This window comes from Wolffia australiana, chromosome 4, assembly GCF_029677425.1.
Source record: "Wolffia australiana isolate 7733 chromosome 4, ASM2967742v1".
In the NCBI taxonomy this organism is placed as follows: domain Eukaryota; kingdom Viridiplantae; phylum Streptophyta; class Magnoliopsida; order Alismatales; family Araceae; genus Wolffia; species Wolffia australiana.
Genome location: NC_135838.1, coordinates 9,123,649 through 9,137,904, shown reverse-complemented (window position 1 = coordinate 9,137,904; position 14,256 = coordinate 9,123,649). Strand labels below are relative to the sequence as shown.

At 41.1% G+C, this 14,256-nt stretch overlaps 1 protein-coding gene across 1 annotated transcript; it reads left to right on the top strand.

The window, feature by feature from the left end:
• Positions 1–249: 249 nt before the first annotated feature.
• Positions 250–3,011, top strand: LOC144701845 (putative calcium-binding protein CML13). The gene is made up of 7 exons (XM_078573633.1): positions 250–503; positions 1,249–1,369; positions 1,465–1,501; positions 1,583–1,610; positions 1,912–2,064; positions 2,190–2,292; positions 2,807–3,011. The coding sequence occupies exons 1-7, from the start codon at positions 501–503 to the stop codon at positions 2,869–2,871; spliced, it is 510 nt and encodes a 169-aa protein (XP_078429759.1). The 5' UTR covers positions 250–500; the 3' UTR covers positions 2,872–3,011.
• Positions 3,012–14,256: the final 11,245 nt, after the last annotated feature.

Sequence of the window (14,256 nt, the reverse complement as noted above, 5' to 3'; positions counted from 1 at the left end):
ATAATGTTTCAATGGTGTCAATAACTCTATTGGATCAACTAAAAATAAATGATCAAGTCAGTTGGCCAATCCAATTTTCAATCAACCATCTTAAACAAGTCTACTTCATTGATTAGTGTTTGAGTCCACCGACTTAGTCTCAAAGTACTCTTGTTCTGATTGGCCATTAATTCCAATTGACCTTAAATTGGCCAATTCAGGCTGAAAGGCTGAACCCCAACACACATTTTCCAGATGAGTTTCATGGATCATCAGCTGAGTTAACTGCAATAATAAACAATTTTATATGGGCCAGAAATATAAACACATACCTTTCCAGGCCCGGCCCAGGATACTGTTCATCCCGTTCTAGTCTCTGCCCTCTCCTCGCTCTCTCTGGGCGACCGATCGTCGTAGAGCGTAAATTAGTGCGAACCCGCGAAGAGTACCGACGGCGAAATTCGCTTCCGTGGTTGCTTCAGAGATTAGCGGAACTCGCCGAGCATTCGCGGAGAGTATCGATGGTAAAGAACGTTTCTTGACGATTCTTTCTGGCTTAGCTCTTGCAGTGTCTTCGTGATAATTTTCTTGATCATTTTCTACAACTCTTGCCTTTAACTTTCTGTGTTCTGATCTTACCGAAGCACTTGATCGAGCTTTTTATTTTTATTTTTACTTGATCGAGATCTGAAATATTCATGTTTGTTGTTTAACTTTGGACTTTGGGAAGAGGGTGGCGGGATATGGGTTACGAATCTCAACAGCGGACGCCGATCATGAAATTTCTCATGACAAATATAAGTGGGTATTGCGGCTTGCATAATTTTGGGATTCAATGGATCAAGTGTTTGGTGATGTAATAGGATGCTCCTGATCTTTTCTAACAAAATTTATCCTTAATAAATGTCTCTGCTACGTTTTTTAGAATATAGCTTCCATTATTGGCTCTTGCTCTTATCATGATTGAGAGATGATTTGATGAACCTGCATCATACCTTCCCTTGGACTGTGAGAAAATTAGATGGTGTGAAAGCATTCTTAATCAGCGGCAACCAGGATTTCTCCCTTGGACAGAAAATATGGTTTGGAAACTGAGGAAACTTTTTTAATCTTTAATTTCATTTTATTATTTAAAATTCATCCTATCCTATCATTCTATATGTTTTAATTGATGTTTCTCCATTATGTAGCTTATTCGCTCCATTTTATTTATTTCAGTTAAATTTTATCTTTTACTACGTTGCGTTTTTTGGTGTTTATGTTAATTAGGCAAGCCTTCAGAAGGCAGTGTCCAGGAAAGATAAGCCCAAAGGCCGTTCTCATGGATTAACTGCACAAAAAAGACAAGAGATAAGAGAAGCATTTGATCTCTTCGATACTGATGGCTCTGGTATTATTTTACACGTGTTACAACTTATTTCTTTTGATTTATTTCATTGTCTAATTTTTTTTACCGACCGTAATGGCTTCTCACCTTTTACAAAGACACCATTGATGCCAGAGAATTGAATGTCGCCATGAGGTATACAAATTTCTCAAAAGTTTTGCTTCTAGTTTTCTTAGTTTAATTTTATTATAAATGATTGTTTTCATTGTCTTTCAGGGCTCTGGGCTTTGAGATGACTGATGAGGTACTTATTCCTAAGAAAGAGAACCATGACTCATTCCTAAGACTTGTTTCTTGAAATAATGTGTTCTAATCGATGCAAATCTTCAAAAGATGAAGTAAAAGATCCTTAAAATATAAAAATTTCCATCTCCAAAGGATTCTTAAAATATTTGTGAGAAATTGATCTACCGATAGATTTTTCTATGTATCTCCTCATGCTAGAAAATAGAAATATTGTATTGGCGATACCTCTATGATCCTGATTCTTATGAATTATAATACTTATGTTGTACGGTAATAAGTGAGGAAATGTGTTGGAACAGCAAATCAGGCAGATGATTGCGGATGTAGATAAAGATGGAAGTGGAACGATTGATTATGACGAGTTCGAACATATGATGACCGCCAAGATTGGAGAAAGAGATACAAGAGAAGAGTTGATGAAAGCCTTCAGCATTCTTGACCAGGATAAAAATGTAAAATCTCCCTCTTTCGGTTTCAGTTGATTTTATCATTTAACTTTGTGAGCGTTTGTACCATTTTTATTGGTTTCATCCTTGTCATTCCAGTTTCTTATGATTTCTTATGCTCTTTGAACCAGGGAAAGATATCTGACGTTGATATCCAACGCATTGGGAAAGAATTGGGGGAAAGTTTCACTCTCCAAGAAATCCGTGAAATGATTGAAGAGGCAGATCGTGATGGTGAGATCTTCCACTGGGTTCTTAGCCAGTTATCTATTGAATATGGTCAAACTTCTTGAAATCAAACCTGCCAAAATTTGGATCTTTTTTGTTCTCTGATATTTTGTTGTCTGATATTTTATTCCCCATCTTCCGTTATTGAACTTGTGAAGATGATAGTCCTGTCAAGGATTTTGCATAGAAGACCCAAACAGGCCTCATAAGGGTGAAATTGCTTGTATGCAAATATCAGAAGTACCCCTGTTGTAATCAATCAAGCAGGGAATCACATACTAGGGGTTTTCTTGGAGTTTCAGAGCAGTACCCGCCTTGACTGGAGATCTTGATTGCTGCATTCAGCAAGTTCTTGATTCCTCTCTTTTCTTCCCTTAACTTCTTTCCTCCCTTACCTACCTTTCCCTACGCCTTGATTCTTTATAGACAGCTATCATGGTTCTTTCAGACGCGCTATGTTTTCATTCTTTTCTTATAATGGTCTCATCCCCTTACCAGAATTGATGATTTTGTTGCGCAGGTGATGGAGAAGTTGACTCCAGCGAGTTTCTCCGGATTATGAAGAAAACCAGCTTTGGTCACTAAGCTTCCTTTTTAATCAGTAATGAACCCAGTGGACCATTTAAGTGGATCTCCTGAACTACAGTGTTTGAGATAATCCCATAACAGGTTTGTGATCAAAGGCCACTCGTAGGCAACTTAAAATTGCTTGGTTCTGTTTTTCCTTTCCCATAAGTTCCACTCTGATCGTTGCGGAATACTGCCTTAGTGACTGAGGTAGAGAATTTGACACCTACAGATGCGTTTAATGGGTCAAGCAAACCTTGGCTAAATACACCAATTGCAAAGGAAATGGTAGGTTCCAAATAACCCAAATATATCAATTACCAGCAAATCACAGATAGAATTTTGATTCATCATGCTTTCATGTTCTATCCGAGCTTCGAATGGTTTCCTATGGTGTAATTGTTGCGCTGGCCTATTTGCTCGTGTCAACAATGTAAACAAGATACTTGTGCTGAGATACCAAGGGTTCTTCCAATATTAGAATAAACAGCTTCAATGCCCAATAGGTATTGCCAAGAGAGGAAGAGAAAAAAGGAAAAATAAGGCAGAACCATTGTGCTTTTTTTATTTCTACACAATAGGTTAGTGGGCTGAAACAAGTGAAGGTTTATTGTGCACTACAATGGGAATATACCAGCTCCGTTGTGCCTCAATTTGTATAGAACGTGGGTCCCAATTGGGACATCATAACGCCTCTCCTCAAGCAGAGGAATGTGGCTGTCTTTCCCAGCTTGGAGACTATACTGTCATGCTGAACCTGAAAGAGACCTTTGGTGAGGAGATACACAAATTGATGTTGAATAGGGTTATAAACAATGTCTATTACTTGATAAAATAATGGTTGATCTCGATGTATTTGGTCCTGTCATGCTGAACTGGACTTTGCGTTGGGCTGATATCAGATTTGTTGTTGCACAAGAGATTGGTAGGGTGATCAGTGGAGGTCGTATCTAGGGGTTAACTCGTGGAGAATTCCTTGAATACAAATAGCTTCACAGATCCCTTTATTCAGACCTTGGAATTCAGCTTCAGTGCTGGACAAGGAGACGATAGACTACTTTTTATGATACCAGATGACTAAGTTGCCGCATAGAAATGGACAGTAGCCAATGGTAGACTTGATCAACATGCAATCCAGTATAATCTGACTCAATGTAAACTTGGAGAGTCAAAGGGTTACCATGGGAAAGCGTGAAGCTAAACCCAATGGTCCCTTTAAGTAGTAGAGAATCCAAAATGCCACCTGTAAGTGAGATAGTTTAGGATGATGCATAAATTGACTAAGAACAGAACATAATAAGAGATGTTTGGCCGTGTATGAACTTGATAAATAAATTTGCCAATCAGACCTAGTAGACCAAATGACTTGTATTAGGCTCAGTGTCATCATATTTAGGTTTGAGATTGATATCCATAGGGGTCGATATGGGCTGGCATTAAAGATAGCTGGTTTCGTCGAAAAGGTCATAAATATATTTCTGTTAGGACTGCATGTTATAGCTAGAAGAATGGACCACCTCAATTCCCAGGAAGTCGTCAGGAGAGACTAAGCATAAATAGAGGCTTTTAATATCAAATTGGGAATCCAGTTGTTGAATTAAGGTAGAAATGTCCTTAGTGGAATTTCATGTAATAATAATATGGTCAACATAAAAAATATTGTCAGTGGGCCAATGCTGGTTGAAAAGGGTGTGATCACCATTTGATTGTTGGTAACCTAGTTGCATCATGGCTAGCATAAATCATTGTAACCATGCTAGGGGGACTGTTTTACTCCATATAGGGCCTTGCGAAGATGGCACACTTGCCCGGCAGAGAGGTCATATCGAGGGGGTGTTTTCAAATAAACTTCTTCAGTGAGATAACCATGTAAAAACTCATTTTTTACATTGAACTAGAGGACATCCCAATAATGATGAGCTGCCTTGGAAATGAGAATTCGGATGGTATTCATTTTTTGGAATTGGAGCAAACATCTTCAGATAGTCAACCCCATATTTTTTGGTATAGGCTTGAGCAACTAAGTAGGATTTATAACATTCAGGCTGACCATCAGCATGATATTTAACTGAGTATACCCAGCAACATCCAATGGGATGTTTACCCAGAGGAAGGGAAGTAGGTTCCCAAGTTTGATTATGATACCGAGCTGTCATTTCAACGTTCATAGCTTCCTCCCTCTAGGGCTAGGTTAGCGCCTCCTAGACATTTCTTGGAATACTAATTTGCTGAAGACGAGTGAGAAAACTCTTATAAGATGGAGACATGTTTTGATAAATGAGAGTATTAATCAATGGGAAAGGAGTAGTACTCGTGTTGGCACATATGCTCGCCATTTGGGAAAGAATGGTATCTATGGCTGCCTCCTTGGAGACATCTTGGGGAAAATCGTGGAGATATATGGGACATGTTGTGGAGTCTGGGATGCATGAAGTAGGTTTATTGACTGGTGGAACCGGAACCCATGCTCTTATAAAATGTCAAGGCTATGGGTTTAGGCGAATGGACTATTGTGTCTAGAGGAGTATCCTCCCTACCTACATGCAAGTTAGTATCAGGAAGAGCTGAGTTTATGGACGTAAAAACTGAAGAAAAAGAGGGTTGAGCGGAGGAAGGTAGGCTAGGAGATGCTGGTATGGACATCACATAGTGGGAGGATAGAACAGTATCCGAGGAGACACAGGAGTAATAAAATTTATGTTCAATGAACATAATATCTTTAGTTAGCTAAGAAAGATGTGTAGGGGTTGGTAACACATATCTCTCAAATCTGACTAATTTGGAGAAAGTGTAAATGCACATAGCATTCACACCTAAATATACACAACTCTAGGGTGGAGTGAGTTAAAGTATGGATATGGGTGTTAGTGATGACCTCTAGGGGGGTTTTCCATTCAGCAAGGAAGTGGGTAGACGATTAATAATGTGAGTGAAAAGCATGGCAGCTTCACCCTAGAAAGAATCAGGGGTGTGACTCTACATTAGAAATGCATGTGTCTTCTCCAAAATAAGTCCTAGTTTTCGTTCAGCTACACCATTCTATTGAGGGGTATATGGGCATGATGTTTCATGGATGATGCCTTGTGACTTAAAGAAACATGTGAGGTTTGGTCGATAAATTCTGTGATCTTATCAGAGCATAACTGTTTAATCAACCACCATACTGGCATCTGATTTATGCTACATCAAGTGAATTGATATAAATTGAGTGACATCATCGGTAAGTATTAGGAACCAGTGGAAACCATGTAAATCATTAAATGGAGATGGGCCCCATACATCACAGTGGAGCAGTTCAAAAACATTAGTGGCAGACTTGGACTCACATAAAGGATAGGTGGCTCTATTATGTTTAGCCAAGAGACACACTAGGTAGACATAAATATAATACATAAGCCTTGGAAAACATCAGGGAAATGGGTTTTTAGCAACTAAAAGAGGGATGTCCAAGCTGACGATGAAGAAGGCAAACTTGATCTTCTTTAGTCGATGGGATCCTAGATATAAGACCCTCCCCTGCCATCGAGGCCATGCTAGACGTGCCAAGTTGAGGAGAATAGATGTAGTACAAACCATCCCGTATCCTAGCTAGCCTATGTTTTAGTCATGCAACCTTGTCACAGAGGAGGCATTCACCCCACTAAAGATTAGCTAATATGATGAAAGTTGGTCTAGTATTTGAACAGAGATAAGACTGAAACATAAAATAGGGACATGTAAAATGTAAATAAGAGTGCCAAGATGTTCTAGTTAGATAATAGCCCTTACTAGTCACGGTAAGAAGGGTACCATCAGTAGCTTTAAACCTTATTATTTTTATGTCATATTACATAATGCTTCAAAACTGGTTTCAAAGGGGTCATATGGTGAATTTCCCCTGAATGCAGAATCCAGGAGCTAGAGCTCGGAGAGGATATACTTATAATGAAAAAACAGGCGAGCTTACTTAAGTGTGCAAGATAAGTAGAGCCAACAATCTTAGTTTCTTTGAGTTTATTCTGAAATTGATGTAGCTCTGATTGTAAGGCATCCATCTGTGTTTATTTTTTAGGATGTTGCTCTCTCTCAGTTTGAACCACACTGTTACTTTTGCTTATAAGTTTATCAATGCAATAAGGCCTTCCATGGAGCTTCTAACATGTCTCTTTAGAATGTCAGTGTTTGAGACAATGGGTACACCACAACTGATCTTTGACATCATTTCTCTGTTATGTTGGTGGATGCTTCCTCGGAGCTGACAGTCCTGTGCTGGTCATCTGGGGAATGGCGTGAGGAGGTTGGGTCAGCCCATTAAAGAGCTGAGGTGTTTTGACGTGACATACAAAATTGTGAATAGTGGTAAAATCAGTTGTCCCACCAAAATGACCTTCTTCTTCCTGAATCGCAGCCGTCGTATTTTCAAAATTCAACTCATGCTCCCGGTTGAAACATTGTATTCGGGCATTTCAGGTACATATAAACTCAATCTTGGAGGACATACTATTGGTCAACAAAGTTAGTTGTTGATGGCTGATAGAAGTCAATTTCTTACCATAAGCTCTGCAACTCATTTGAAATAGAGTCATGGGCTGATCGACAAGATCAGCAATCTGTGATTGAACCTCCCCCATAGAGTATCATTGCCAAACTAGATCCCATATTTCCTTGACCGAATCATAATCAGAGTATGAATCACCAATTTCCGGGAGCATGGAATCGCGCAGCCAGGTGAAGAGGATCTCCTCATCAAAACAACGTTTGTTAAAGGCTGGATCATTATCTTGAGGGGGGTCGGTCAAGTGGTATACTTAACCCTTATGGCAGAATGCATGTTTGACATATTTTGTCCACTAGTAAAGGTTACGACCAGGGAACATATGCCATTTGTTATTTGGGGCAAGTGAGTATACCACTTGACACACATTCATTACTGTATGCCCCATATCGACCCTGGAATTCATTTATTATTTTGCCATCTACTTGGGCATTAGCTAAAGTGTGAAAACTACACACATCATGGGTAGTGACACCTAACACTGATCTTTAAAGCTAATGCCCGTTAGGCGCTCTTGTTTGTCTGCACGTAAGCACATCGGATCAGGCCAGACTGTACACACAAACCATGGGTGCTGGCCGCGCAGGCCACCAAGGACGCACTCATGTGTGCGCGCTAACCGTTGCACACACCTGAGCCAATTGCCAGAAATGTGGGCGCATCGCAAGGACTGCTTACGTTTGCCGCGCACATTGCGTGTGCGGAGCGCGGGGTGGGAGTCATTTCACCAGGAGACTAAGGCATCTTCATAGAGAGTGCCAAGATGGCTTCGTGGCATGTGGCGTGTGGCATCCCTATGGGTAGTGATGCGGTGCGTGGCGCCAAGGCTTAGGGTGCCGAGCACGGGGATGCCAATGCGGACCGAGCGGGAAAGTGTTAGTGTGGGTACTGGTAGCGCATGGAGCATCAAGGCTGGGACAGAGGGGCGGGTGCATCGAGGGCCTTGACCCATGGGTATGTGACGCCCAACCTAAAGGCACACTTATAGTGGTGGTGTCGTCATGCGTTCGCGGGGGGTTGCGGGCCTCACCACTACCCAGGCGCGCCTTGCCCCTCATCCTGTTACTTCAGTATCATCCCTGGTCTTCCCCCATGTAATGTCTATGGTCTACGATGTAATATTGTTCCTTATAATACCATGACCCAATTCATGTCTAGGGCCTAGCCCTACCTTCTCTCCTTAACCTTTAAGCAATCTAAAGCTATTGCAATTGAATTCCACTATGCAAGCAAAGGCTGCTCATCATTTCTTCCTAGGTGTTGAGGTGAGCATGTGTTCGATTCAAGTGTTGTTCCTAGCTCAAGATTCGACTGTGTGGCACCTGATGATAGAAGACCAAAAAAGAGGTTAGAAAGAACACTCCTGAATTGGGAGATAGTGGGGACACTCAATTGATAGGATATCTCTATCACACAGAATAAGTCGATACTGGAAGGTATGTGGCATCATCATTAATGGGCGAAGAGAACACTATAGATAGCAATGTTGACGAATGAAGAAATCTGGCCAGAAGGATGCAAACGTAGTAGTGTGTCGTCAGCAAGTAGTGTTTAAATACCTCTATAGGGCATCATCCACAGAACTTGATCAGTTTCAAGCTCTTCTTCAACTTTGCTCTAACGCCATAACAGAAGATGAGGAAGATAGCAAAAGAGCAAAGGAAAAATAGTGAAGAACGATAATGATTTTCTTTTGATTCACGATAGATGAGATTTACAATAGGTTAGTGGCCTGAAACAAGACAAGGCCCATTGTGTATTACTTCATGAAGATAACAGCTCCATTGTGCCTCAGACTATGTAGCAAGTGGGTCCCACATGCTACATCATAACAGTTATCACAAGTTTTCCAAATAAATGTCAAATTCAATAAATAGACATTGATTGAGGTTTTTTGCCTCGCTTGTTAAAGGATATACTCCAACAGAGTGGAATGTTATTAATGCATTATGATCCCCATCTCATTGTGTACCTAACCTCCTCTTCATTCAGTCAATATTATCCCTTCTCAAATGTGTTTAACTTATCCCCTTTTTTTTGAGGATATATGGGAGGGGAAAAAGTTTCTTTCTAGTTTGTAGTTTAGCTATGTATACCGACTTACGCCAAACCAGCTTTCTCCTCTCATCAAGGAACTCCATAACACAACCATGAAATAGAGGAGATTTGATTTCTAAACTCACATTTCCCAAAAAACATCTGATGTGCTGAGATGCTTTACATGAGTGAAAGACGATTTGTTTTACATCAAAATTTCACAAAATGACAAATGGAATAACACCTCCATTAATTCAAAAGATGCAACAAAAATGTTGGTTGATTTTTTGCATACCTCCACTGTTCTGACTCATAGATAACAAGATGTGACTCCTTCCTCCAAGTACAGCTGCCACAAAACCTCACTAATGTGTGTTATCCTTTAGTCTGATCCATTTTCATACAAAAAAACACAGATCCATCCAATATTTTTTTATTCAGATTATGTAAGAATTTATCTTTCTTACACCATTTTTATGATAAAATGGTAAGAATGTGGAGAAGAACCAAAACTGAATGGTTCCGCCTACTCAAAACTTAAAGTGGGTGCCGTCGACTACTAAAATCCCAGTTTTTGCAAGGGTTATTTTAGTCAGTTTTTAATATCAGATATTGAATGATTTTTTGTGTCCTGAAGTTAGTTCTTCCTTTTTCCATCACATCTCAACAAAATTTAAATCCACATGGTGTACATGATTAGTATTTCTTCAGTAAATCACTCATGATGCATCCAACCAGACTTATATCATTTATGAATACAAGTGCTTTCATTCACATAAAGGTAATACCAGATTTTCTTTAGCTTTAGCTAAAACACACATTTTCCTACTGGAAATAGAATATTTCATTGGTGCCGAAGTGACCAAGAATATCTACCATAGGTCGATGGTGTTATTCTTCCAGAGTAAGATAGGACCGGAAGCCTAAGAAATATCTTCAAAAGTTTTTGTTTAGAGGATTTATAAACCATAAGTTACAAACTACAACTAAGGAAGAAAATTGGTGGATTGAGGTTATACCTTTTCAAAATTGGTTTTCTACTTATTATCATCATATACTGTTTTAAATAAGATGTATCATTTTTAATTTAAGGTTTGATTGATAATAAGAGATGAGCTCCCTATCGGACCTTATGGGTGGGCGGTCCACCTTCTCTCTCTCTCTTTCTATCTATCTGTATGTCTGTCTGTCTGTCTATCTGTGTGTCTGTGTGTCTGCCTATCTGTGTGTCTGTGTGTCTGTCTGTCTGTCTGTCTATATGTCTATCTGTATGTCTGTCTGTTTGTCTCTCTATCTATCTATATCCTTCTATATATATATTCTTGTATTCTTGTTTTGGAACTCAGTTCACGTAGTCATGTCCTAATTCTACATGGTATCAGAGCCGTAGGGTTCAACCAATCCGCTTGATCACCCTCTTCGGCAATCTCCTCCATTGGCCGATCGTCCAAGCTACCCTTCTTCACGATCATCTTCTTTGTTGATCTTCTCTTTATTACCGAGGATCCTCAAGTCCAGGCTACCCTTCTCCTTGGTCCGACAATCTTGACGTCCGGCGATCTCCTCGTCTGGTGCTCTACATGATCTCCACGATCTCCGCAACTGCAAGGTCTAGGGATTCCCGCGGTCCGGCGGTCTCCGCATACGTACGGTTTGGTGATCCCATCCGGTGATCTCCACGATCTGGTCAGTCCAGACCGTGTTTTCTTCGGCGATCTCCACGCCCAACATCTCCATTTGTGATTCTTACCAACATCTTTCCACATGAATGGCCTATTCTGCAGACTCTCCGTCACTTCCTGACATGCCTACTCATATGCCTGCACCTATTAACACCAGACCAGTTAATCCATTTAATTTCCAGCTGCAAGCTCCATGTTCAATCTTCTCTGGATGTGGCTCCAATCACATCATGTGGTCGGCTAGCTTCCGTCGATTTCTGCAGATCCATCAGCACTATTCTCTTTCGATGGAAGAACCATCTCTTCCTGATGATCCTCGTTATGCAAACTGGATTACACGTGATCGTACGACCATTGCCTGGCTTATTAAGATGCTCTCTCTAGATCTCGCCGACTCACTACAACTTATCTCTCGAACCAAGAAGATATGGGATGAGCTGTTCTGGATGTATGGTCCCAAGAGTAACATAGCTTCTACTATTGACATTTTTGAGAAAATGTTCAAGCTTCAAGTTATGAGGATCACTCGAGACGGTCTATGCTATTCTTTGTGGATGTGATTCTTGCTTACAAGTGTATCAGCCATATACTACAGATCTTGTGGAGCAAAAACATTATCGAGAGGAGCTCCAAGTATCATTTTTCCTCAACTCTATTCCTACTGCCATAAGTACGCAGTGCTATTCTTAGTGGTGCAACTCTTCCCTCCTTGGTCGATGTCTTTAATGTGGTTCAACGAGTAGACAGCCTCACACCCATCAAGGGACCTTCTTTGGTCACTTCTATCGCTTCATCCCAATCTTCGGCACCTCTTACCTCAAATTCTGTGGCTCTAGCTGTCACTAGAAGAGGCTCTGACAATTCTCAATGCTCCAGCAATCTCTCTTCTGACAGTTGTCACAATCAAATATATCGGTCCTCCATGCATTCATTGCTCTTGTCTGACGCATTCCTCCGCTCGATACTATCAGAAGTAGGGCTATCCTCCTAGACATCTCATTATGTCCCCTCTTCATCGGCCACTCCACCGCCGCCGTCTCAAGGGTTTGTGTAAACCTCCTCATCCGCATTGGCCACTCCTTATGTGGCAAATATATCTTATGCCAAGCTTCCGGCCGACTTCGCCGCACTTACCACCACTACGCATGATACTCCATCATTTGGCCAAGGTACTACCTCCTTAGTCTCTTCTTCGTGGTCTTGGATTATTGCTTGTGGCGCTTCACGTCATGTAACGGGTGATGACACCATTCTTTCTCATCTTTCCAAACTCGCCAACCCTGAATCTGTGTTTGTTGCAGACGGATGCCCTTGTTTGGTTACGGGCAAAGGCACTGCATCATCAACATCTCAGCTTCCACTTCATGATGTCCTCTATATTCCAGCTTTCCAATCAATCTTATCTCTATGAGAACATCGATGACCTTTTTGCCTTATCATTGTAAATTTCAGGATTTGAGGACCGATGCACAAATTGGTTTGGGGCATAAGACTCGGGGTGGCATTTATGAGTTCATGTCCAATACTACATCCACGAGCTTGACCTATCTCCTCTTACATTCCTCTACCTCTCTTGAGTGGCATCGTCGACTTGGACATCCCAGTATCACCAAGCTCCGCCAAGCTCTCCCATCCACATTAAGGATTTTGCTTGCGAGTCATGTCAAATGGTCACGTGCTGAATCAATTAATTTAAAACCTTTTGATTTGGGGGCCATCACGTCTTCCATCAAAACTTGGTTTTGGTATTACATGGTTCTTATTGATGATTACTCACACGTGTCACGGGTCGATCTCTTGATCGACCGCACGGATGCTCTTCTGATGACCCGCCAGTTTCTTCAGGAGGTCTCAACTCAATATTCGCTTTCTCCGAAGATTATTCGTACAGACAATGCTACGGAAATTGTCCAAAAAGAATTTCAATAATTGTGCGCTGCTGCTGGTATTCTTCATCAAACGTCGCGTCCTCACACCTCTCAACAAAATGGAGTAGCTTAGCAGAAGCATCGTCATTTTCTTGACATGACTCGGACGATCTTATATGAGATGAATGCTCCGCATGAGTTATGGGCTGATGCTATATTGACCTCGACATTCCTCATCAATCACCTTCTGGCAACGTTCTGCTTCCTTGCCTTCATCCAAACAAGGAGCTATTTCCCTTACCGCCCCGCGTATTTGGGTGTGTGGTCTTTGCTCACAACCATTTTGCCACCAAATCAAAACTTTCCCCTCGAGCAAATAGAGACATGTTTGTGGGCTATTCTTGCACGCATAAGGGATATCGGATCTACCTCACCAAAAGTCAACGATACATAGTCTCAGGTAATGTTACATTTCATGAGTCGACACCATACTTCTCCAAAACCTCTCCATCTTGAGAGAATTAGGGTTCACCTCCTTGTGCTTCCCCGGTGGCCCCAGGAGTCCCATTTCCTATGCCCAATTTTCCCCTTCCACTACCTTCCACTCCTTGCTCGGCATTACTTACGCTATCCGAGCCTCCTACAGCCTCTTTGTCGGCTCAGCCTCTTCCTGCCTTCCAACTCTTGGCTCTTCGACCCCCAAGCTCCTCGCTGAAGACCAATCTGCACCCTCCTCAAGTTCACCATCAGATGATCTTCATATTCCGATCGCACTTCAAAAAGGTACATGCTCTTGCACTCTTCATCCCTACTCTAATGTGGTCTTGCTTGACAGACTATCTGCGCCCTATCGCGCCTTTGCCGTGGCATTGGCTGCTGAAACTATTCCTCAATCTCCTGAGACTGCGTTATTGATTCCTCACTGGAAAGCCGCTATGGATGAAGAGTATTCTGCACTTGTTCATTGAGGTACATGGATGAAGAGTATTCCGCTATGGATCAAACATCGAGGTTCAAAAATACGTGTTTATATGTAGTTATTTTAAGGGTTTTCTGAACTTAATCAATAAAATTTATTTATCCCTTAGTGTTTAAGTAAGAGGTCGAACCCTACGGAGGCGATGGTGAAATTCAATTTTTATCTAATTAGGGATTGGCATTCTAGATTTAACAGATATAAAGTCTTTTTACTCGAGTAATAGAAGAGGCTTGCAACTATCCTTGTAACGTTTTAAATTCAAGTCATCACAATTAACAGAGCCTAAATATGGCTTGCCCTGTT

Excerpts from the sequence above, each read along its gene's own strand:
- LOC144701845 (XM_078573633.1), top strand. Across the intron at positions 1,370-1,464 it reads CTTCGATACTGATGGCTCTG|ACACCATTGATGCCAGAGAA; the intron begins GTATTATTTTAC and ends CCTTTTACAAAG. Across the intron at positions 1,502-1,582 it reads GAATTGAATGTCGCCATGAG|GGCTCTGGGCTTTGAGATGA; the intron begins GTATACAAATTT and ends ATTGTCTTTCAG.